This window comes from Dasypus novemcinctus, chromosome 3 (genome assembly GCF_030445035.2).
Source record: "Dasypus novemcinctus isolate mDasNov1 chromosome 3, mDasNov1.1.hap2, whole genome shotgun sequence".
NCBI lineage: Eukaryota > Metazoa > Chordata > Mammalia > Cingulata > Dasypodidae > Dasypus > Dasypus novemcinctus.
Genome location: NC_080675.1, coordinates 178049263 through 178074661, shown reverse-complemented (window position 1 = coordinate 178074661; position 25399 = coordinate 178049263). Strand labels below are relative to the sequence as shown.

Genomic DNA, 25399 nt, shown 5'->3' with positions numbered 1-25399 from the left:
GCGGCCCCGCCCCCTCCACAGCCCCGCCCCTGGGTCTCCCCGGTCCTCCCCTTGGCCCCGGCTTGCGACCCCGCCCCTCCCTGGCCCCGCCCCCGTTCTTTCCCCGGCCCCGCTTGCGGCCCCGCCCCGGTCGTTTCTCCGGCCTCACCCCGGCCCCGCCCCCGTCCTTTCCCTGGCCCCGCTTGCGGCCCCGCCCCTGTCGTCTTCTCTGGCCCCGCCCCCGGCCCCGCCCTGTCCTTTCCCAGGTCCTGGCCCCGGCCCCGGCCGCCCCGGCCTCTACTCGCCTCGGAGCTGCCCTTCGGTTAGGGAATGGCCAGGGAATCCTGTGCAAACCCAGCTTCACACGCTAACCAGCCCCGGGAGCGCGCATTTTAACTAAGCGCCGCGTGGAATTTTGGCTTTGGGCAAATGGTCGGCAGACACTACCTCTCAAAACTCTCACTACAACGCTGTGCCTCGCGCTGCCCACCAGGTTCCGACAGCAGGGAACCCGCGGAGAGAACGCCGGGGCGGGGCGTCCCCGCGCCGCTGCGCATGCGCGCGCGTGTGTTGCGTCATCCGGCCGCGTCCTGGTCTTCTTCAGGAGATCCTGAGTCCTGGCAGCAGTGGCGGCGGCGGTGGGGCAGAGGTTGTCCCCGGCGGGTTCCCCTCGGGGCTCCCCCATGGAGGCGGTGACGCGCACGGCTGCAGTCCCGGACGCCTGGACCTCCTCCTGGACAGCAGCGAGGGCAGTTCGTGCGCGAGCGCAGACGGGGGCAGCCTTGGCGGCTTCTGCGGGGGTGTGAGCTGGGGTGACCCAACCGGATCAAGGAGGGGCAGCCGCGCGGCCGGCCTGCTGACCGGGTGAGCACTCCGGTGTCCTCCTTTTAGGCCAGCGCGAAGGGGCTGCCTTGTAGGCGAGTCGCCCGTCCTCGGCTGGGAAGAGTCTTTCAGGGGCTTCTTGGCTTTCCTGGGGGAGATTGGGCCCCTCGTGTCGTGAGGTGAAGGTGGTTTTCCTCGTAACTTGCCGCGAGGGACCCAACCGTGAATTGGATTCCATTTAAATGTCACTGCGCGCTCGTTCATTAAAACAGTTTTCATTTTATTGTGGTGAATTTTAGATGGTTTCAAGTACTCAGGAGGTAATAACTGACAGCGTTCTGCTCTAATCTAACGTTTTGAACAAGGCTGTTTTTTAGGTTCCTGACTCAAAGTCTTTGATTCCCCTCTTCATGCAACTGTACAAAACTCATTATATGTTTATTTTTGTGTTTATGTCTCATTTATATCTTTGCCAGATTTTAAATACGAAACTACATCTTTCCTAGAAATTCTTTGTATACCGTGTGCCCACTTAGTTCAGTAGATGTATTTTGTGCGTGTGCTTTGGTAATAGAAAATGAGAGTAGACATCTTTCATTCCAGTAAGCTGTTGAAGCATTGTCCTGCACGCGTTATGCTGTTAAGTTTCATTTCATTTGCTAAGTAAAATGAATATGAGGGCTAGTAAGTAAATTTAAAAAGCAGTTAATTACTCAGTCCTTTTGCCTACCGCTATACTTTCTTCTTTCAGGTTGGAACCTATGGCGAGGTTTAAAACTTTAAGTGAGATGAAACGGTATTATTTATGAGGAAGTGAAAGTGAATAAGTCATCCTCTAATCTTTTACAGCCTTTTTTTTTTTCATAAAAGAGATGATAGTGAGGACTGGATGTAGCTCAGTGGTTGAGCACCTTCTTCCCAGTAAGAGGTCCTTGTTCGACCCCCTGTACCTCCTGAAAACGAACAAGCAAAGAGAAAAAACCAACTCGGGAAAGCTGGTACACCGACTTGAATGCTTGAATGCTGCCTCCCAAGCGCCCGCTTCCCACATACTGAGGTCTGGGGTTCAATACCCAGCCCAGTACCTCCAAAAAAAAAAAGACATGATAATGTGTAAGTTAAAATTTTAATTATAATTAATTGATCTTGTTGTTAAATTAGGATTGGAGATTTAAGTTCTCTAGTATTTATAAGTACTGCTTTTAAAAATAATTAGCCAAATGAGAAGTTGGAAAAAATTAAAGCTAACTTTTTTTTTTAGGTGGTATGGGAAATTGAACCCGGGACCTCATACATGGGAAGCTGGCCCTCAAACCACTGAACTACACTTGTTCCCTAAAGCTAAATGTAGGTAGCAGTGAAAACCAAGGAGAAGTAAAGATTAAGAACTCTAAAATTTTAATATGGGTTAGCGAGCCTGATGTAGAAGTAGAGTCCATTGGACACTTGAGTTCCAGATCAGGTTTTCTAACATTCTTTTGTAGTTACTTAATCTTTTTTGAGGTTTAGTTTCTTTAGCTGTAAAATGGAGGTAATGGTACCTTTTTGTTATTGTGTGGCTTAGAAATAATGTATGTAAATCATTCAAAACAGGCTTAGATAGGTGCTCAATAAGTCGTTATTAGGAAGAAATAATTATCAAAAAATTATACAGGTTTTCAGGATATTTCTATTATATAAAAAATGGTTCACTTGTATTTGAAATTACTAACTTTACATATTACATTATTTTTTCCATAGAAGGCTTAATAACTATCTAAATTCCAATTTACCTGATTGATATATTTTGTATTATTGAACAGAAAGACAAAACTAAGAGTACCTTTCAGACCAGAGATATTTTGAACCTTAAACATTTATGCCTAACTGTATTTTATTTAAATTTTGAATAAAACAACCATATAAGGTTCTATAATAGCTTTACAAGAAAAAAATTATCTGGCGAAGTAAATGAACTGTAGATCCATATATTTCATACCTTTGGGTCCCCATGATCTGACACCCCACTTCCTTATTCTCTCTGCTGGTCTCCTACCTACACTGCTCATTCAGGGTCAACTTCAATGCCCTTTCTTACTTACTTACTTATTTATTTATCCCCCCCCTCCCCTCCCCCTCCCCCTCCCCCTCCCCTTGCCCTGCTGTTTTTGCTGTCTGTATTCATTCGATATGTGATCTTCTGTATCTCTTTCTCTTTTGGTCTTCTCTTCTTAATTTTTCTCCTCTAGGATTCATCAGGATTCCATCCTAGAGACATCTCATGGGGAGAGAGGTTCCCTGTTAGCTGTACCACCTTAGTTGCTGGTTTCTGCTGCGCTTCACCTTGACTCTCCCCTTCTTCATTTTGCTGCATGACTCACTTGTGCAGGCACAGGCTCGCCATGCAGGCATGCTTTCTCTTCTTCTTTTTTACCAAGAGGCCCCAGGGATCAAACCCTGGTCCTCCCATATGGTAGGGGGAAGCCCTATCACTTGAGCCACATCCACTTCCCTGATCTTTCTTTGCTAGAAAATAGACATGTTCACATCACAGAACCTTTGTACCTGCTTTTCGCACTGCTTGAAGTGCTCTTTTCCCATTGCTTTTAAGCCTTTGCTCAGTGTTACCTCAGTGAGAACCTCCTAATCACCACAATTATTATAAAAGCCTCCCTGTGCTTTATATATATATTTAAGTTCATTAAAAGTTTCATTTTTTCGTGGTGAATTTTAGATGGTTTCAACTGACATTGTATTTAACTCTTTCTAATTTAGTATATATGGTTCATATTTATTTTATTATCTTGTTCTGACCCCAACAGAAGGTGAACACCATAAGGGCAGGGATTTGGGTCTGTTTTATTCATTTCTGAATCCTCAGTTCCTAAAACATAGTATGTGCTCATAGTATGTGTTGATTGCGTAAAGGAGATAAGCAAGCCATCTGTTCACAGGGAGCCATAATAAATTGGAAACGAGTCATGTACATAAGTAACCATAATACAGTCTGGAAAGTAAGTGTCTGAAGACATGCATGTGAAAGGCTGAGGGAGTTCAGAAAAGATTGTGGCAATTCTGGGTTGTAGAATTGAAGCACTGAGATATTTTTTAAAGTGGACACTTTCAGATGAAAGGGGTAGTATAAACAAAGATATAAAGGAGGAAAAGTAGGAGTAGGTAAAAATGGCAGTAGTGTGTTGACCTTAGTTAGAACACAGAGTTGGAAAAAAATGGTGAAGGATCTTAGTTACTGGGTTGTAAAATTTGGACTTCTTCCTGTAAACAGTGGGTAGCCACTGTAAGCTTTTTTTTTTTTTTTTTTTTTTTTGAAGTGTCAGGACTGGGGGTTGAACCCGGGACCTCGTATGTGGGATGCCAGCCTTCAACCACTGAGCCACAGTGGCTCTCCTTAGTTCGTTTTTTCATTTGTTTGCTTTGCTTGTTTGTTTTAGTAGATACGGGGGACTGAACGCAGTGTGGGAAGCAGGCACTCAACTGCTTGAGCCAAATCTGTTCCCCACTGTAAGCTTTTCAGCAGAAGAATGACCGGCAGAGATGTGTTTTGTGAAGCAATGTGTCTAAGCTGGACTGGAGTCAGGAGAATTGGAGAGGTGCAGGATCTAGTTAGGCAGAGCAGGAGGCACAGAGCAGGTGTGAGGCTGTAGAAGGTAGAATCCGTCTGGGATGATGAGTTTGTTGTAGTCATTGTCAGAACACGAAAGGCAGCGGAGGCAGTGATGGAAGCTGAGCCTGGTTTGAGCTTCTTCTGCTTGTGTTCGTTCTCTGGGAATAAACAGGCAGAAGACTGAGAATGAGGAGACCTGAATTCTAATGTGTGTCCTGTGTGACAAATTTCTTAACCCCTCTCTGCCTATTTCCTCATCAAATACCTCTTCAAGCCTTTGTGAAAACAAAATGTCAAAAGTACTGTGACATGTTTAAGCCAGAAATGTACTTGATATAGTTTTTAAAGATTGCTGACTTTTTAGTCATGTAGCGAAGCAAATCTTACCTTGGATTTTCCTAATCTATGTTAAAATGCTGGTTCATTTTCTCCTGTTCAATAAGTTATGTGTTCCCCACATTAGTGAAGAAGGTAGACAGTTTTTTTTCTCTTTGACATATATTTCATTCTCAACATGCTTGTATTTAATGAAGAGGTTAACATTATAAGTGTTTGTAAATGGTTGTAAATTAAGTTGTGAAAATTAAGTTTAGGAAAATTTAGAAAGATCAGCCTGGAACAGGGTTCTTAACCTTTTTTGTTCCTTGGACCCCTTTGCTAGTCAGGTGAAATGAATACTACTGTAATTTATTTATTGCGTGCATTCGTAAGTGAAGGAAATGCTAGATTTCAGTTAAAGGTCAGAGAAAATAAAGATAATCAGTTATTTTTTTCAATTTGTGCTCACGGACACGGACCCCCTGAAATCTTTCCACGGACGCCTCTGTGGACCCCTGGTTAAGAACCCCTGGCCTGAAAATTCTAAGAGTCGTCAAAAGTGTGTTTATAATTTGAATAGATGGTTTTCAGAAGTTTTTATTCACTCATCTGTTACTCTTTGAGGAAAGGGACCTTTGGTCATCTTAATAATTTCAGTGCTTGGCAAATGGTAGCTGTTGAGTAGGTTTATGAAACAGATGGCCACAGATACATAACATTCACGTTTAGCTGTTTGACCTTCCACCTGAGGAAAGATATGCAAGAGCTCATTCTCTGGCTTGGGAAACTAGTTGAAGTGAAACTTGAAGATTTTCTTCTTTACATATTTTTAAGTCTGTACCTGCCTGATGGCTAATCTTTAAGAATAAAAAAAAATATCTCTGTTGCAGGCTCTTCCAACTGTGATTCAGCTTTAATTATAGGGAGTGGGAGCAGAACCAAAGTCATTGTCCTTAAGGAATTTAGAGTTTATGTTGAAGATAGACTAGTAATTGAGGATTAAGTTTTTTGAGGCCAACTGTAAATAACAGGAGAGAAAATGCCTGTGGGTTGGAGTTGTTAAGGAGGGCTTTGTAGCACAGCTTGAAACGTGACCTAGCCTTGAAGAAAGAGTGGGCTCTTAGGAAGCCAGGAGGTCCATGGAGAGTATGGGGCAGTAGTGACACCTGTTTGATGGGAGCTGCAATTCTGGGTTGGCAATGAAGTAGGAAGTAAAATGGACAGGAAAGTCATAGCCTGGCTGTGGATACTCTGGAGAGTCACACACATATGCCTGATGCAGCTGGTCATCTTAGAAAATCAAACAGAAGAAAGACCTTTACTACTTTCGTGTATTTTGAAATTCTCCATAATAAAAAGGAAAAAATGAAAGGAAAATATAGATTTTAAATAGCATCATGAAACTTTAATAAATGTAGAGAAAATTCATACGTAAACATAATAAAGTTAGGGACAGTTAACTTTTAGAGAATTTAGGATAAAATGAATAAAATTTCATTGTATGTATGTAACTTGTATTTAGTGAAAGGCCACATAGTGTTAGTGATTATTAGTAAATTAAATAGTTATGCATTGTTCTTTGAAAGTCAGGTGCCAATAATGGGGTCTTGATTTGGATTTGTGAGCCTATCATTATGCTGGGATTAGCACTGCAGAAAATCTGACTGGTTTCCATATATCATGTTTGCAAATAGCAAAGTTCCATTTTATTGATTTCAGAATATTCAGACTATAAGTTGATTTGTTCTTTTCAGACCTTCCAAAGGGAGATTTATGAACCGTGGAACTGTAAAAAAATTATAGTAAGAAATACAACTGCTAAATACTTATCTCCTCAGCAGGAGAACTTGCCTGATGACAAAGAACATTGCTCATGAAAATAATGTAAAGGATGATTTATTTATGTATTTTTAAATGCCAGGTGATCTTAAGGCTTTCATTGCAGTTAGGTGACTCTTGCTTATTAGAATGATATACCTTCCGAGTGGACTGAAGTGATTAGTAGCTAGTTTTTTACTACTTTTTTTTCCTGGAACCTTTAGCCACAATCCTTGCACTTTTACATGTGTCTGGTACTACCACTTACTTCCCTGTGTCTCCAACTCCCTGCCTGGGACTTTCTCATGCCTCAGGTGGGGCACTGAGAGAACTGGGGATATTTTTCCAGATTCCTTAAGAGAGAGATTCTGGAAAGTTTTCAGCAGACAGCTAATCTTATCTTTGTTATATGTGACTTATATTTCCAAAAACTCAATGTACCTTTTTGACTTGAGGGCTTTCTGTCCATAGTTCAGTGTTATCTTTTCCTAGATTGTGGGGTGACTTTGCTTTTGGGACTTGCTAGTGGTTTCCTGGCATCCCTGTAGCTCTTGTGCACTGCAAGATGTGTTTTAAAAGCTGTACTGTGGGGAAGGCAATGTGGCTTAAGTGACTGGGCTGCCATCTTCCATATAGGAGGTCCAGGGTTTGATTCCTGGGGCCTCGTGGTGAAAGACAAGCTGGCCTGTGTGTAGAGCTGGACCACATGGAAAGCTGACCTGCTTAGGAGTGCCGGCCTGTGCAGGAGTGCTATCCTGCAAAGAGAGCTGGTGCAGCAAGATGATGCAACAAAAAGAGACACAGAGAAGAGACGATAAAGAGATGCAGCAGACCATGGAGCTGAGGTGGTGCAAGTGATTGAGCACCTCTTTCCCACTCTGGAAGATCCCAGGATCAGTTCCCTGTGCTGCCTAAAGGGAAGACAAGCAGACACAGAAAAACACAGCAAGTGGACTCAGATAGCAAAACAATGAGGGGAGGAGGGGGAGAAATAAAATAAATTACAAGAATAAAAAAGCTTTAATGTGGAAATGTTCACATATACCTGAAAGTAGACAGAAGAATACGATGAACCTCCATCACCTAGCCTCAACAATGATTGTTCCCTGCAGACAATTTTTGGTTTTTAAGAAGTCATAATGGAAATTTTCTGTTTACCCATAGTTAAACCTGTCAGATGCAGATGTTAGCTATTTCAGTGGCATATAGCAATGAGCATTTATGATCATGCTCACAGGTGTTTGGGTCAGCTGCTCATTCTTCTGTGATCGGTGTTCTGCCCCAGGTGTATTCTCACCTGGTGATGGCAGGATGCACAGGCACAAGTAGAAGTATGAGGGGCCTCTTGATTCAGAACTAGCACTGTTATGCTTGCAAGCCATGACCAAGCTTAATAAGGGAATAAGGGAAGAATATTCTTGTGGGAGGTATATACAGGAACCATAATCTGCCACATCAAGCAGATCAAAACATGGCACTTTTCTTTTCTTTGGAATGATATCAACTCAGTGTGATCATACTGTGCTTGCCATTATTATAATTGCCTCTTATCTGTCTCCCCACAGAAGACTAAACCTCCCTGAGGGCTGACTTTGCATGTTTGCATCACCATTTTATCCTGAGAGCTTAGCCTGAGTCTTAGTTCACACAGCACCTGTTCAGTGACCACTGTTCAGTGAATGGATAAAGTAACTGCAAGGCCAGGTGGAAGGAGATTAAATTGCTTAGTTAAGAGCCACATCTCATGGTCTGAAAAATAGAGAAACGTCAACTTAGTGAGGGCAAAGGGATCCTGACTGAATTGCAGATTAGTTCTGGGACTAAATGGTTAAATTGGAGGACTAAAAATCCCCAAACTTAAAAGTTTGGATGGGGAGTTAGTTATAGTCATAAGCCTTGCTGCTAAATATTCTTTTTCTCTGCTTTCAATTCTTTGCTTTGATTCACCACTTAGTAAAGTTTATCAGTTGGTCATTTGGAAAAAATCTTGCAGTCTTTTGTAAGCCTGGACATCCTGTTGTGATATTGTTCATTGAGCCCTTTGGGCTCTAAAGTCCACAAATACCACACACCCACCCTGCCAAACATTTGTGTGCTAGAATTGTCATCCTATGCTAAAAAATAACATGAAATTTGCCTTCTTTCTACATACACCCAAAAAAGGTAAATAAGGAATAAATTACAATATGTATCACATATATTTCTAAGTAGAAAAGGTGAGAAAACCTATAATTTTTCTGTTTGGCTTATTCAAAAAGGACACCTTTGTGAAATTGGTTAGTGGATTTATAACCTAGATTTGAATATTATGATGTCTGACTTTTCATTCTCTAGAATTTTTTCCCTTATCTCCACAATTTTGTTACCATGGACCGTCAGGGCTGGAAACAGGTTTTTTAAAAATACAAAGCAAGAGTTTATATTAATCAATTTAAACATAGTTTTATACAGTTTTCCCATCTTTTGCCATAATTGAGGAAATAATAAGATTGGTTCTAAAATTTAAATAGTAAATATGTTATCATCAGTGGTATTAATAAAGAAAATGTTCTTTATGAGAAAAGAAACGAAGTGAAGTTTTGACTTGCATGTGGTGTGGGTAAGCTGTTATGATCATTCTTTGATAATCTCATTTCATTTTATATTGTCTTAGATTTGAAGACTTACCTTGTCCTGCCTCCAGTACCAGCAGTTTCTCTCTTCTGTGATCAATGTGATTCACAGGAACCTCTTAGGTAGACAACGAAATGATCCAGGGCCGTGGAAAATATGACTTTTATATTGGTCTGGGATTGGCTATGAGCTCCAGCATTTTCATTGGAGGGAGTTTTATTCTGAAAAAAAAAGGCCTCCTGCGACTTGCCAGAAAAGGCTCCATGAGAGCAGGTAGGTTATTCTTGTGTGACATCTGAAATGACAGTGTCTGCTTATATGGGACTCTTTGCAAAGGACCACACCTTCTTTCCTAGTGAGTGTAGTCAGACCTTTGAACTATGAAGGAGTTGTTAATGTTTATGGAGAATCAGAAGTCAATTTTGCAATGAGAAAAATAAAAAAAAATTAGAATCTTCTAATGAGAAGATTTCAAAATAATTTTTAATTACTCACTCCTGCATTTATTTCCACTCTTTTATTTTACCAAAGTAGGAACAGGGACCAATTAGTGTTCAGCCTTTTCTGTGCATTTTGGTATGTCTGCAGAGAAGTAAATAAGGACCCTTGAGTGGCACTGAATCTTAGTGAAGCCAAGGATCTCCTGTTTATGAGAGTTGAATGGAGTAGAAGTTCTGATTTCTTACCTTACTTTACTGAAACGTTTTTCTTGATGCTCTCAAATTAATGAGAAGAAAGTGAGAGGGCTTCCCTGGCCTGAAGACTCCCTGGTCCAGTGAACCTCTGGTGGTGAAGGTTGTTTTCCCAGGAACTGCCAACAAGTGAAAAGGACCTTTGGGGAGACTGCACAAACTTGAGCCTACTCTGCCTCCTGCACTGGGTGCGTCCACAACAGTACCAGTGTCATAGTGTGGCATTATGGTCATGTTCTAGACCGGGATCCCACCTAATGGGGAGACCTGCTTTGGCAGTAAACTGTCTTTCCTGTGCCACCTATATTGACAAACCTAATTAAGCAATTTTAAAACATAGCCTCTATTGGGGATCAGTGGACAGAGGAGGAAGTATCACCATACACTGCTTGTTTCCCTAATCACTCTTCCTTGGTCCTAGGGCAGGTGCTTTCATTGGCCATGATATATATAATATATATATATAATATATATATATATATATATTTTTTTTTTTTTTAGATTTTACTTATTTCTCTCCCCTTCCCTGCCCCCCCCCCACCCAGTTGTCTGCTGTGTCCATTTGCTGTGTGTTCTTCTGTGTCTGCTTGTATTCTTGTCAGCAGCACCCGGAATCTGTGTCTTGTTTTTGTTGTATCATCTTGCTGCGTCAGCTCACCATGTGTGAGGTGCCATTCCTGGGCAGACTGCACTTTTTTCACACTGGGCAGCTCTCTTTAAACGGGGTGCACTCCTTGCGTGTGTAAGGGACACCCTTGCGTGCATCGGCACACAAGGTTTGAACCTTGGACTTCCCATGTGGTAGGCGGATGCCCTAACCATTGGGCCAAATCTGCTTCCCAGACCATGATATATTAATATATGGTCAGCAAAGGATTCATTCACATTGGTTTTTCCCTTTGGACAATGGCTTATGTACCAGTGGCTTCTTGACTTTATTAGTTTGGTCAAGAGGGAAGCCAAGGAAAACAGCAGTATGTGCATCACAGTCCCAGACCATGAGCAGTGCTCAGTCTTTTTTTTTTTTTATTTTTAATTTTTTTTGTGCTCAGTTTTTTTACATTTGATCAGTAGAGGACCATATTCTCCAAGGTTACTACATCTTATGTGGATGTACCACACTTAAATGGTTTCTTCACTTTCAGAGTAGTTCATTAGAAGTTGGAACTACTTGGTTCATTTTCTTTACTTTGTTTATTGAAGCTGAGTTAACAAAACAAAAAAAGAAAGTCTAAACTGAATGTAAGGATTGATTTAATTCCTTCTTATAAGAGTATTGTACAAACCTGCACATTTTTTGATAGTCATAAAATACCTAAGAAATTTCTTTATATGGAAACCTTTATTTAAATTAGTAATAATCAACAAATGAGATGTTTTGAAATATGTCATTGTTAGTAGCTGTGAAAATTGTTAATAGCAGAGTCTGATAATCTTCCAAAGAAGTGAAATATTTCTTCATTCACAGGTCAAGGTGGCCATGCATATCTTAAAGAATGGTTGTGGTGGGCTGGACTGCTATCAAGTATGTATGGAGAACATTTCCAAAAGTATATATTTGATATGATATATATTAAATATTTGCATATACTATTATCTCATTATTAGCAAATTTTAAAACTTTAAATACTGTGGTTTTTGTTTTTGCTTTAGGAGGTACTGGGATTGAACCCTGGACCTTGTACATGGGAAGCAGGCGCTCAACCACTGAGCTTCATCTGCTCCCCAATGAGAGTTGGTTTTTTCATTTGTTTGTTTTGTATTTAGGAGGTACTGGGGATCAAACCTGCTCCCTAAATACTGTGTTTTTAATGAACAAAATTCAAAATATGTAAAATTTAAGCCTGTCAGGGTCATTTCGTTTTTCTTATTTAATTTGAACTAGAAAACTATTATATCCTATTAAAACATGTCAGATATATAATTTTTAAAAATTCTGTCATTTTAAGAAGGAACTTTTAAAAATGAAAGAGCCTAGGCAACATCTTGTTTTAGTTTCTCCTCTTCCATTAGTTCTCATTACAAATTGAAAGGAGGGTATGTAATAATAAGACTCTCCAAAATTAGTTTGATAATGATTACCTTTAAAAGGGTACATGGAACACATGATCCTTAAGGCACTGAGCCTTTAAAAGAAACTATGCAAGATTCTACAATTATGTAAGTGTTCTATATTAAATTAAAAAAAATAGATATTGAAACTCAGGGTGGTGAAGAACTTTCTAAGCCTAAGAGCAGTTGAAATTTACAGAGCCTGATAGGTTTGACTATTCATTCAGCAAATATTTATTGATTATCTCTTATATGCCAGGCACTGTTGTAGTTGCTGGATATACACCAGTGAAAAGAAAACAGAAAAATTCCTACCCATAAGAAGCTTACATTCTGGAAGGGAAGACAAATAATAAACTAATTAAGTTTAAATGTGTTAGTGATAAATGTTAAGGAGAAGGAGTAAAGTAGGGAAGGGGGATATGAAATAGAGAATAGATAGGTTTAAATTTTTAAATAGGGCCTGGGAAGGCCTCACTGAAAAGATAATATGTGAGTAAAAGAACTAAAGGAAATGAACAAGCTAGCCAAATGGCTATTTGAGGAAAAGAACATTTAGGCAGGAAGAAATGTGAAGACTATGAGGTGAGCCCATGGCTTGCCTATTAAAGTGTGAGGCAGCCTCTGGGGTGCCCCAGTGATTCTCGCCCTCCCTGGTCTTCAGACCTTTAGGAACCACTCTCAGAATGAATCCTTGCTGGCCTGGTGTGACCAGAGAATATGGCACAAGTCATGATAGCTGACTTTGGAGGCTGAGTCATAGGACGCATTGCAGCTTCTGCCTCGGTCTCTTGGATTACTTGCTCTGGGGAAAGCCAGGTACTGTGCTGTGAGGGCATCGCCTGCAGAGAGGGCCCCCAGCTACAGCCAGTACCCACCTGGCAGGCATGCGAGTGGGCCACCGTGGAGGTGGATCCTTCAGCTCCAGGCAGGCCTTCAGATAACTGCAGCCCCAGTAATCTGATATTTTGACTACAGGACCATAAACTATAACTACGTACTGAGCCTTTCTTGAATTTTTGACCAACAGAAACCATGAGGGATAATAGTTACAGATGTTTTAAACTGCCAGATATTGAGGTGCTATTAATGGAGAGTACAGTTGCTAAAGTATTATGGGATAAGTTCAGAGAGATCGTGTTGGGTCAGATCACGTGGATGTTTTTGGTCATGGAAAGGACTTTGACTTTTATGTCAGTAAGATTGTTTGGAAGCCATTGGAGACTTTTTATCAGAGGGTTTATGTGACATGAAGTGTTAGTAGGATCTCTCTGGTTGCTGTGCTGAGAGAATAGACTGCATAGGGGGCAGAAGCAAGAAACTAAAGTAAGAGACTGCTCTAATAATCAGGTGTGATGTGGTGGTGCCTGGACCAGGGTGGTAGTAATGAGGGTGGTGAGAAGTGGTAGAATTCTGGGAATATTTTGAAGATAGAACTGACAGGATTTGCTGACTCAGCAAATGTAAGGTGGGAAAGAGTTGCATCATGGATGACACGGAGGTTTTGGCCACAGTACCTGGAAGACTTGAGATGCCATTAACCAGGTGGTAAGACTACAGGAGAACCTGTGCTGATGGGTGGGATGATGCCAGAAGTTTGGTCTGGACATGGTAACAATTAAAATGCCTATACAGTATTCAAGTAGAGATGTCAAGTTACCAGTTAGGTCTAGAATTCCATGAAGAATCCAGGCTGGAAGAAAATAACAATTTGAGAAACATCAGCTTATAAGCAGTATTTAAGACTTTGTGATTGGATGAGATCATCTAGGACAGGGGTTCTTAACCAGGGGTTCATGAGCTTGAATTGAAATTAAAATAAATACATTATTCATGTGGGGATGTGTTGGTGTGGGTGTGATATATTAAATATTATACAGAATGGTATGGACTTAGTAAGGGGTCCGTGGTTTTCATGTGACTGGCAAGGGGGTCTGTGGAACAAAAGGGGTTAAGAACCCCTAATCTAGGAAATGAGTATAGATAGAGAAAGAGGCTCAAGGTTAGACCTGAGAGCAGTATAATGTTTGAAAGCTGAGTGATATATTAAACAATTCTTTTAAAAGAATTAACATGACAGTTAAGAAATACTTGACCAAGATCAGGGAAAGTATCAGGGTTCAGAAGAGTAAACTGGAGCCACTTCTGCCATAAAAAAGTTTTCACTGGCTCTAGAGGATGCATTTGAGAGATAAGAGTAAAGCTTTGAACTGGATTAGTAAGAGTCAGAATCTGATGCTGCCAAGGATGGTAGCTGGTGAAAAACCACCTGTTCTGAGCTGGGAATCCTGAATAGTTGTACCTTTGGAGTGAGGAAGAGACTATGCTCTAAGTTATTATTTGGGTGGACCAGACAATTTCAAGCCTTGGTCCTAAATTGCCAGTGTTCTTTGGAACTTGGCAGAAGAAAACAAAACTTCTCTCTTGAAGGGAATTACATCATCTTGGCTTTAAATTGTTTCCACAAGTAATCTGTAAAATAAAATGTCCAGAAAAGAAAGAGGAAACACATGAGATTAAGAAAAATTAAGAAAAATGACTGGTAGAAACTGATCCATAGACTCTCCAGATGATGTGCGTATCACAGACCATAAAACAATTGTGCCTAATACAAGGAACCGTAGTTCCAGCAGTGAGCTGGAAACTATAGCAACATTGTCTACTTGCAAAAAAGCCAAAATGATATAATTGAAAAATGCAATAATGAAAGTTAAATTAATGGATTTAACAGTGAATTAGGTGTGACCGAAGAGACACTTAGTGAACTGGACCTTAGTTTGGAAGAAACGATCTAGATTGAAGCAAGTAGAGATCAAAAGATAGAAAATATAGGTAAGAAGGTTCTGAAACTTAGGGGATTCCATAAATAATTAGCTTCCCAGAACTGGGAGAAAAGGGAATGGAGTATAAGCAATGTTGGAAGAGAGAATGGCTGAGAATTTTCCATAAACTGACTAACCAAACCGCAGAATCAAGAAGCCCAACAAGACCCAAGCAGGATCTACAAAAGGAAAACCAGACCTGGACACATCATAGTAAAACTCAAAACTAGAGACAGAATATCTTAAAAGCAGTGAGAGAAAAAAAAAAACACAGTACCCATAAGGCAGGGGTGTGTGTGTGTGTGTGTGAGAGAGAGACAGATTGACAGCTGACTTTTCAACAACATTGGAAGCTGGAAAACTGAAAATACATCTTCAAAGTGCTGAGAAGGTAGTTAGCAATGGAATTCTCTGCTCAATTGAAAATAACCTTCAAGAATAAGAACTAAATAAAAATGTTTTTGGACACACTAAAACTGATAATTATACTAAAGCAAATTTAAAAGGGATTTCTGTGGGCAGAAAGAAATTGATCCATGTGGAAGGCTAGAGATATAGAAAGGAAAGAGAAGATATTCATATTCCCATGAAGTATTCAGGAGTGAGATGTCATGGTATTTGTAATTTGTTAAGATATTTTAGCAAAAATAAAAAGCATTCATCTTGAAAAGAATAGCACATTTGGGAGGAAGGCATGTTTGGGAAATTGGTTACATCTTTTAAGTCTGGGTGGTGGGTCTATAACTGTCATTTGTAATTTATTCTGAGTTTCTGAATATTTGGAATGTTTCATTATCATTCTTTATTTGAGATATTTTAGAGGTTAAAAATAAAACAGTATCCTTAAGAAAGGATACATATTTGAAGCCTGATATATTAATAACTACCTTACATACTGTGCCCCAATGGAAAGGCAAAGATTATCAGACTGGAATTAAACAAACAAAAGCCAATTGCATGCTTTTAGTGCAAGACATATGTGCAATATGAGGATGTAGAATAGCTGAGAGGACTATATCCCAGAAGAAAGTTGACATTGCTCTTATTAATGTTTGACAAAATATACTTTTCAAAGCAAAAAACCCTACTGGAGATACAGGACTGGTTCATAAAATGAAAAGTTTAACTTAACCTGGAATCTGTAACAGAACTTTTTGTAATATGGCTTTGAAATATGCAAACAAAAATCGACAGAACAAAGAGAAATAGAACAATCCAAAATCAAATAGTGACATTTTAATATACTGTTCTCAGTAACTGATAGGACAAGCAGAGAAAAATCATTAAGGCTATAGAAATCTTGGATAGCAAATTTAGCAAACTTAACACAGTAGTCATGTCACTGCACTGAACTTCAGATATATACTTTTTCAAGTGCATATGGAATATTTATACAGATGGACCATTTGCTAGGCCATAAAACTAGTCTTCACATTTTTCAAAAGATTTAATGGAGCATTTTCACAGATCATATTAGTTAAAAATCCATAACAAAAAGATAACATGAAAATCTCATATGCATGGAAACTAAGAAATACACTTTTATGCAACCCATGGTTCAGAGGAGTCTGAGAATTAGAAAATAGGTATGTTAATATTTCAATTAGAAGAGGCTTTAATATGTTGATACCAAGTACTTGTGGAATGTAGCTGAAATTTATAGTTTTAAATACATAAAATTGAAAACAAGAAAGGCAAGGCATCCAAGTCAAGATATTAGATTGCAAAATAAACCCAAAAAATATAGAAGGAAGTAAAGGGAAGAGTAGAAATTGTGTTAAATAGGTAACAAAGGGTCATTAAAGTCAGTATTTGGGTCTATGATCCATACTAATAAAATTGACAGGGAAACGGACTTTGGCCCAGTGGTGAGGGCGTCCGTCTACCATATGGGAGGTCCGCGGTTCAAACCCCGGGCCTCCTTGACCCGTGTGGAGCTGGCCATGCGCAGCGCTGATGCGTGCAAGGAGTGCCATGCCACGCAAGGGTGTCCCCTGCGTGGGGGAGCCCCACGCGCAAAGGAGTGCGCCCGTCAGGAAAGCCGCCCAGCATGAAAAGAAAGAGCAGCCTGCCCAGGAATGGCGCCGCCCACACTTCCCGTGCCGCTGACGACAACAGAAGCGGACAAAGAAACAAGACGCAGCAAATAGACACCAAGAACAGACAACCAGGGGAGGGGGGGAATTAAATAAATAAATAAATCTTTAAAAAAAAAAAAAAAATTGACAAACCTTTGGTGAAACTGATCAAGAAACAGAGAAGGTAAGATAGCTAGGTGATGCAATATGAAGTTATTCTACTTAAAACGCAGTATAGTTTGTATCAAGATGGATATGTGGACCAATAAAATAGCCCTGAAACAGACCCATATGTAATGTGGTATTGATGAGAAGTGGAGAAATGCACTTTTTAGTAAATACTGCTTTAACAATTGGGTATACATAGTGAAAAGAATAAAATTTGTATCCTAATATTTAAAATATTTAAAATCAATATTTAAAAATCAACTCCAGCTGATTCACAGGCCTAAATGTGAAAGGTAGGACACTAAAGATTTTAGAAGATTATGAAGAATTTAGGGAAAGATTTCTTAAACAAGTTGTATGAAGCAGTAACCATAAAGGAAAATATTTTTAAAATGGATAACTTAAAATTCAAAACTTCTTTTGATCAGAAAAATTTAAGTGAATGAAAAGGAAATTGCAGCATGTGAAAAACATCATTGCAATGTTTTTAACAAGCAAAAGATTCATATCCTGAATATATAAAAAATTACCTCAAATCAGAGAAAACAATAGACAAATGGGGGGGGTGGGAAACTTAAACAGCCACTTAACAGCGTTTGTGTGGGTAATCAACAAATGAAAGGGAAATGCAAATTGAAAGCACAATAAAATAATCTACATACCCCCCACACATTAACACCCTTGTCTGACAGTACTAAGTATTGGTGAGGATGTGGCACACAGGGAGCTCTCATACGCTGACAGGGAAGTGAAATTTGACATAACCATTTTGAGGATGCGGGAGCCAAGAGTGACCTTTTACCAGATCATGTCCCTCCACGGCATAAAATTTCTCAGTGGCTTTTCAACGCAGGTAAAATCCCAACCTTGATTGACTCACCTGCCATTCCCCCTCCCTCACTCTGCTGGGGCCATGGTGGCATCCTTGGCTGTTGAGACATGCCAAACATTTTCTTACTTCAGGGCTTTTCTCCTTGTTCTTCTCTGCTTGGAGTGTTCTTTCCCAGACACCTTCCTCACTTCAGTTAGATTCTGTTTGACCTACCTTACCAGAGTGCCCTGGCCTAACAGTGATAGAAAGTGGTACACCCTCTCCCTTCCTTTGTTTTTCTTAGCACTTTTTGCCCCTTGACATATATATTTTGTCTGTCAGTCTTTCCTGACAGATAGGAAATGTGAGTTTCATGAGAGCATTCTCTTTGTTTTCCTCCCTGCCTTATTTCTAGATCCTAAATAGGACCTGGCACATAGGAAGTAGCCAAGACTTCTTCTTTTTTTTTTTTTTTTTTTTTTTTGAGGTACGGGGGCCGAAAATTGAACTCGGGACCTCATGTGTGGGAAGCCAGCACTCAACCACTGAACCACATCAGCTCCCCTGAATTGCTTTTTCGTTTGTTTGCTTGTTGTTTGTTTTCTGTTTTTTTAGGAGGCACCAGGGATTGAACCTAGGACCTCCCATGTGGGAAGCAGGCATTCAACCTCTTGAGTCACAAGTGTTTCCTAAGACTGTTTTTTGAATATAAGAATTGGGTTTTAAAAACAAAATTCCCAGTACTAAAAGACTTGTGGGAAGTGGTATCCAACAGCTTTGGCTTCTTTTAATGGATTTGTGTTTGTGGTCATAGGGTATAAAGATTTGTTGAAATTTTTTATTTGAAAAATGTAAATGAAACATGTATTAGCTTTCTACCATTAAAATTATAGATTTAATTTGTTTCTATTTGATTTGGCCTATTCTAATATTGATCATTTATAGGGGAACCCTAATCCTTATGAATACTTGAGAGAAGATATGCAAGTTACTAAATACAGTTGAAATAATACATAGATATTGAACAAATTCAGGCATTTACAATCTGTTTGAGTATATGTTCCTATTTAAGTTTTCTTTTGTTATCCATTTCCAAGTGGGAGCTGGTGAGGTGGCCAACTTCGCAGCATATGCATTTGCTCCAGCCACGTTAGTGACTCCATTGGGAGCTCTCAGTGTCTTAGTGAGGTAAGTACACTTCATGGCACCTCTAGAAATAGTAGTCGGGATACTACTGGGTCTGTAATTAATAGACCTATCTAATTAATTGTGTTTGGCATAATTTATATTTAAACAACCTTGACTTTTTTTTAAATACTGTAGTAATTCCTTTAAAAAATTATCCTCTTTATCAGCAAACCTACTGATTTGGAGGAGTAAATACCTTTATGCTTTAACCTACATATATTCAGAATCAGCACTAGTTCTAGTTTACCATCAGTTTTTAAACATTTATTTACCATTTGACACATAAATGCTGTGTTAGATGCTGGTTGGTGATGAGTAGATTTTTGTACTTACTACAGAAAACCATTGACTAGGATAAAATTATGTGCCTCTGCAGGACTGCCCTGGATCCTCATTTGGAAGCAGCAGTTCTAGACTTGATCTGTTTCTTTTATTTTAGTTATTAGCCCAGACAACTAAGCCCAAAGTGAAGTGTGGATTTTGGTTATTATTCCCAAAATTGTAATTGATTGATAATTAGGTATTTTGATTTGAGGATACTATATATAACACGTTTTGGTGAATATCTAATTTTTTGTTACCTTATACCATGTTTATACCATGTTTATAGTGTTATACTGTATTTTCTTTTTAGATGTAGATAAAACTAGTTATAATTTTAATACTTGTAAATTTAATTAATAGGTGTACTAAATAGAATTAAATGAACAAATAAGGATACATTAACCAGTAGGACTGAATTAAGGGTGAGCTGTTTTAAAACTGGTATGGATACAAATTCCTAATTAGGATGTAAATTTGTACGAACTAGTATATAATGAAACATTTTTTAGAAACTTGCATTTTATGATTGAATATGCATTTTCTTTACCTTGGTTAAAAGGCAGAATCTTCATAGGCTTAGAACATTCAGTCTGAGTTCAAATTTTAAAGTTCCAAGTGTGTTGATGCTTTAAAATGAGAAAACTACCTGATTACTTTCATGTTCTTGACCATTTTTTTTTTTCTCTCTTCCATTTTAGTGCCATTCTTTCTTCATATTTTCTAAACGAAAGACTTAATCTTCATGGGAAAATTGGATGTTTGTTAAGTATTTTAGGGTCTACAGTTATGGTCATTCATGCTCCAAAAGAAGAGGAGATAGAGACCTTAAATGAAATGTCCCACAAACTAGGTGATCCAGGTGAGAGAGAATAAAAGCTTTATTAGTCTTACTCTACTCCACCTTTTAATTTAATTTTAATCAAAATTTTATGTGTGCGTAAAAGAGGCACATAGTTCTGCAGGGCTTATTAAGAAAAAGATTAGTCATATTCCTCCACTGCCAGCTCTAGCCCCTTGTTTCTCTTGTTCTTTAACTCTGTATCTCTACTACTTCCTGGACAGTAGGCATTATTATTGGCTTTACACTATAAAAGGTGAATATTTAGCTTTTTTGTTTAAATTATTTGTTTACATTATCATCAGTACATAAATTCTATTCTGAGCTCAGCCATGTAGTGTATTATGATTATTTTTCTTTCTTGAATGATATATGTTTTCCCTGTATTAGAATTTATCAGTCCATCCTGAACTTCTTCCCTGGTTGTCTGGTTTTATTCTCAGTAATTTCATACACATTGGGTATTCTCAGTTGATCTTTTTGGAAATCTATTTCCCAGAGCCTTCTTTTAGCCTCAAGTCTAGATTGGCATTTCTAGGGTAACAGCAGAATGGTCAGCCTGGGTTTTCCTTGATCAGCATCCTGGGAATTCCCTTCACTTTTGTTTTCTCTTGGGCCTTTTATATTAATCCTGAATTTCTTGCTCCTTCAGTTTGGTAGAGCCACTCTTCTAGGACAGGAGAGAGATGTTTTTCTGAGACGTTGTGTTTATCTCAGAATATATATATTTTTAAAAGATTTATTTATTTCCCCTCTCCCCCCCGGTTGTCTGTTCTCTGTGTCTATTTGCTGCATCTTCTTTGTCTGCTTCTGTTGTCAGTGGCACGGGAATCTGTGTTTCTCTTTGTTGAGTCATCTTGTTGTGTCAGCTCTCCGTGTGGGCAGCACCATTCCTGGGCAGGCTGCACTTTCTTTTGCACTGGGCGGCTCTCCTTACGGGGCGCACTCCTTGCGCGTGGGGCTCCCCCACGCTGGGGTCACCTCCGCGTGGCACGGCACTCCTTGCGCGCATCAGCACTGCACATGGGCCAGCTCCACACGGGTCAAGGAGTCCTGGGGTTTGAACCGCGGACTTCCCATGTGGTAGACAGAAGCCCTATGCACTGGGCCAAGTCCGCCGCCATCTCAGCATATTTTTAACCTACCCTTCCACTCCTTCTCATTTCCTCTATTGCTGTTCAGAAATCTAATACAATTGATTTTTTTGATCTTTTATACAACCAGTATTTTGTCTTTGAAAGCTTTGGGGATGATCACTTTGCCTTCAATATTTGAAATTTCCCAATAATGTGTCCAGGTGTGGGTCACTTTTCATCCACTGTGCTAAGTATTTGATGGGATCTTTCAAATATGGAAATCCACGTCCTATTTTGGAGGAATTAATTAGTTTTCTTTTTGTGGAGTTCTGACTTATTTCTTGGTTGGACCTTCTGAACTGGACCATTAGTTTTCTTATATTTTTTCCTCATGTTCTTACCATTTCTTTTGCCTTTTCTGCCTTCTGGGAGATTTCCTCACTTTTATTTTCCAACCCTCTGAGATTTTATTTCTGCTATTTTTAATTTCCAAAAGCTTTGATTCTTAGTTATATTTAAGGTCTTATTGTGCTAACTTCACTGTCAGGATTTTCTAGTGGGTCTTTTTCTTTTGTCTGTTTTTTCTTTTGGTTTTTAGTTATTTAGTTTTGTCTGGGCATTTTTGACTGAATGCTGGATGTATATTAAAATGTGTAGACTCTAGGTGATACGTTCTTCCTTCAAAGAGAAATTAAATTTCTTCTTGCAGGTGGCTGGAGTACTGCAGATCCCCTGCAACCAGTTTAGGTGCCTTTCCAGCTTTATGAGGGTTAGTTTCTTCCCAGGTTGTGATTGTTTTTGGTCTTAGCTCTTCTTGCTCTCAACTGATAACCTAGGAGGTTTACTTGGACCCCATCTGCCTCGTTGAGCTGTGAATTCCAGTTTCTCCACAAGACTGCTGACATCTCTGCTCAGCCCTTAGACTTCTAACCAGGCCGTCTGCTTGGTCCCTCTAGCCTCGGCTTGTATAGCTGTGTGCCCACCAGCACCACACGGAGTTTGGGGCTCACTTGTCTGCAGTTCCCTCCTTTTTGGGTACCTTGGCCCATTAATTTCCCACTGCTTATTCCCAAATTCTGTATTTTTTTACCCAGCCCACTGACACATCTGCAAGCCCCAGGCTACCACTTCCTACTGGCCTTTATGCCCACATTACTCCCTGCTCCAAAACTGGCAGTTGCCTGAGGGAAAAAGCAGAAGTGCATGTTAGACTTTCCTTGGGGTGCTTCCCTTTGCCCTGGATTTTGTCCCCTTAAGTCTTGACTTTGATTGCTCTCCTGTGGCCTCCCTCAAATGTTTCTTTTTTTTTGTCGTTCATTGTTTATGGTTGTTTTGGGGGCAGTTCTTCTTTGTCTCTCTGAATATTAACGGTAGTTTTTCTTATTTTTAGTTGGGGGGTGTTTTATTTTGAAGTTTTGTTTCTCTCTACAAGGAGGAATCAAAAGGCCGTTGCTTTTTTGTTTGTTTTGGTCCCTCTGGTCTTTAGCTCAGCTGCCTGATGATCCTTGGTTGCTCCTTTTAAAAGTAGGGCTGGTCAGATCTCCAGACAAGAATCTTCTGGGAGCTGAGTGGGGAAGGCAGGTTGGCATCATGGAGCCGCACCGCCCCAGTTGGCTCCTTTAGTGCAGCCCTCCTGTCCTCCGCTGAGCCCAGAGCCTCCAGTGCAGACTGACCCTATGGCTGGGCAGGGGTGTGGGGCCCGAGTTCTTCCTCAGTGGACTGTGAGCCAGGCCTTCTGTTTTCAGTCTCACCTTCACCCCATTTCCACAGTCCTTTGCCCTTTAAGGGTTCTGTGCTACCCAATTGAGGCTTTGATCACTGCTGCTGTAGGATTCAGGTTATCAATCATAGTCTTCTGCTTTGTCCTTCCCAAATATTGCATCTATCTCCTTTTTGTGTGTGCGTATTTGCCTTTTTTAAAATTCCCATTACTGTTTATTTTATAAATGGAGTTTGAGGAGGAATCAGTAAATGCAAGTGAAGTCTCTGTGTCTGTATTCTCATCTAAAAGTGCAGATAACAGTATCTAAATTATAGCATAATTGTGAGGATTAGATGAGTTAATTGGTACAGAGTGCTGAGAAAAGTCCCTGCCCACAAGGTGACACTGTGCTTTCACCATGCTATCCTCAAACCTCCATGTCACCAAGAAGCCCAACAGTAGTTTTCAGGTTCTCTAATGGATTTGCTGTTTGCTCTAGCACTTCTCCCTAAATATTTTAAAAATTTGCTCCTTTTTGGACAGAGCTGCCACTCCTATTTTACTTTTTGCATTTGTAAATTTATGACTCTTCAAGGGCACTTCATGATTTCTCCTCTACTAGATTATGTCCCCCTGGCCTTGACTGTTACAGCATTCACGGGGTTAGAAGGGAGGTACTCCACAGGGTTCCAGAACAGAAGCGATGGAATTGCCTACTTCTGTTTTCTTTTGCAGTTATTATGAAGTATAAGGTGTTATTATTGGTAAATCATTTTGTAAATATAAACACATACTTTCATCTCTCAGTATGTGTATATAACTAAACTTTTGTGGGTGTGCTTTTGCTGAAGCAAATTTAAAGACAAGTTGATTTTTCTTTTAGGGCCAAATTTTTCCCCTTTCCTATTGAGTTTATATTTTGTTTTGGATTCTCTGTTTTCTTAGTACTTAAACATTTAACTAAATGTAACTTTCCTTTGCCTCCCCAGGTTTTGTGGTCTTTGCAACACTCGTGGTCATTGTGTCTTTGATATTAATTTTCGTGGTGGGACCTCGCCACGGACAGACAAACGTTCTTGTGTACATAACAATCTGCTCCATTATTGGAGCGTTTTCTGTCTCCTGTGTGAAAGGCCTGGGCATCGCTATTAAAGAACTGTTTGCTGGAAAGCCTGTTCTGCGACACCCCCTGGCCTGGATTCTGCTGCTGAGCCTGATAGTATGTGTGAGCACACAGATTAACTATCTGAACAGGGCCTTGGACATATTCAACACTTCCATCGTGACTCCAATATATTACGTCTTCTTCACGACATCAGTTTTAACTTGTTCAGCTATTCTTTTTAAGGAGTGGCAAGACATGCCTGTTGATGATATCATTGGTACTTTGAGCGGCTTCCTTACCATCATTGTGGGGATATTTTTACTGCATGCCTTTAAAGATGTCAGTTTTAGTCTAGCGAGTCTGCCATTGTCTTTTCGAAAAGATGAGAAAGCAATGAATGGCAGTCTCTCTAATATGTATGAAATTGTCAATAGTAATGAAGAAAGCTTAACCTGTGGAATTGAACAACACACTGGTGAAAACATCTCCCGAAGAAATGGGAATCTGACAGCTTTTTAAAAAAGAAAAAATTAAAAGTTTAATCTATAGTTCTACCATATAGTCGAGTATCAGATTGTGTCTGAAAAAGCAGTGTCCTCAAATAAGGTTCTCTAAAGACAATCTTTTTAAAGGTTTCACTACTTGGGACCAAGATATTACTTTTCTTACATTTAAATGAAGGTAGCTCATTAAAATGACCTCAGAATGTGGCCAATTTCTATCAACACTGTATTATTTTAGAGGTATTTTAAATTTTGAGTCCTTTACCCAAAACTAAATGCACTAATGACAATTTCAAGTCTATAAAAATGCTTTATTTTTTCATTGGTGATATACGTCTGATATGTACATTTGTCACCTTCTCTATCAACTTCTAGCCATTTTAAAGTGTTTCGATTTAAAAAAACTATCCAAATACATTATGCTGTGGTTTACCTTGCCTATAAAATGCCTCCTGTTTGATGAATTGTTTTTTGAACTGTTATTTTAAGGGAATCTTAAGTTACTAAATAAGGGAAAACTCGACACAAAAAGATTAGGAAATCACCCCAAAGAAATATTTTTCCGGCTGTGACTTATTTACCCCACGTAAGATTTCATGCACATAGTGGATGGACTTCTTGGGCAGCAGTTTTCTCAAGCCAGCTGCATCTTGCCTTTTTTGGGACTGGGCTCTCTTTTGGATTCTGCCAGTTTTATTCATTTACTCCAGTCTCGTGATGCCTGGAAACTTGATTATTTTACTTTCAGCTCTTGTACTTTTCAATATATTTTCATAATGAGTTAATAGTGTCATTTAGCTCTTGTACCAACTCTGGGAAAATACAGTCAGAAGACTAGGGCTATTTCTTTTAACTCGTTATAATAAAAAGACAAATTGATACAGTT

At 39.5% G+C, this 25399-nt stretch overlaps 1 protein-coding gene across 6 annotated transcripts; it reads left to right on the top strand.

Moving 5' to 3' along the window:
- The first annotated feature begins 233 nt into the window (after positions 1-233).
- On the top strand, positions 234-25399 carry NIPA2 (NIPA magnesium transporter 2). Of its 6 annotated transcripts, none has more exons than XM_004447694.5 (6): positions 234-843; positions 9195-9427; positions 11315-11371; positions 18875-18965; positions 19988-20148; positions 23895-25399. In XM_004447694.5, the coding sequence occupies exons 2-6, from the start codon at positions 9289-9291 to the stop codon at positions 24527-24529; spliced, it is 1083 nt and encodes a 360-aa protein (XP_004447751.2). In that variant the 5' UTR covers positions 234-843; positions 9195-9288; the 3' UTR covers positions 24530-25399. The 6 variants fall into 6 exon arrangements, with proteins under 6 accessions (XP_004447751.2, XP_023445188.2, XP_023445187.2 ...); XM_023589420.3 differs by having other exon boundaries at positions 576-843; positions 11315-11396; positions 23895-24564; XM_023589419.3 differs by lacking the exon at positions 234-843 and adding an exon at positions 1894-1914 and having other exon boundaries at positions 23895-24564.

Excerpts from the sequence above, each read along its gene's own strand:
- NIPA2 (XM_004447694.5), top strand. The coding sequence starts at position 9,289 with ATGATCCAGGGCCGTGGAAAATATGACTTTTATATTGGTCTGGGATTG. Across the intron at positions 18,966-19,987 it reads GCTCTCAGTGTCTTAGTGAG|TGCCATTCTTTCTTCATATT; the intron begins GTAAGTACACTT and ends CTTCCATTTTAG. Across the intron at positions 20,149-23,894 it reads CCACAAACTAGGTGATCCAG|GTTTTGTGGTCTTTGCAACA; the intron begins GTGAGAGAGAAT and ends TTGCCTCCCCAG.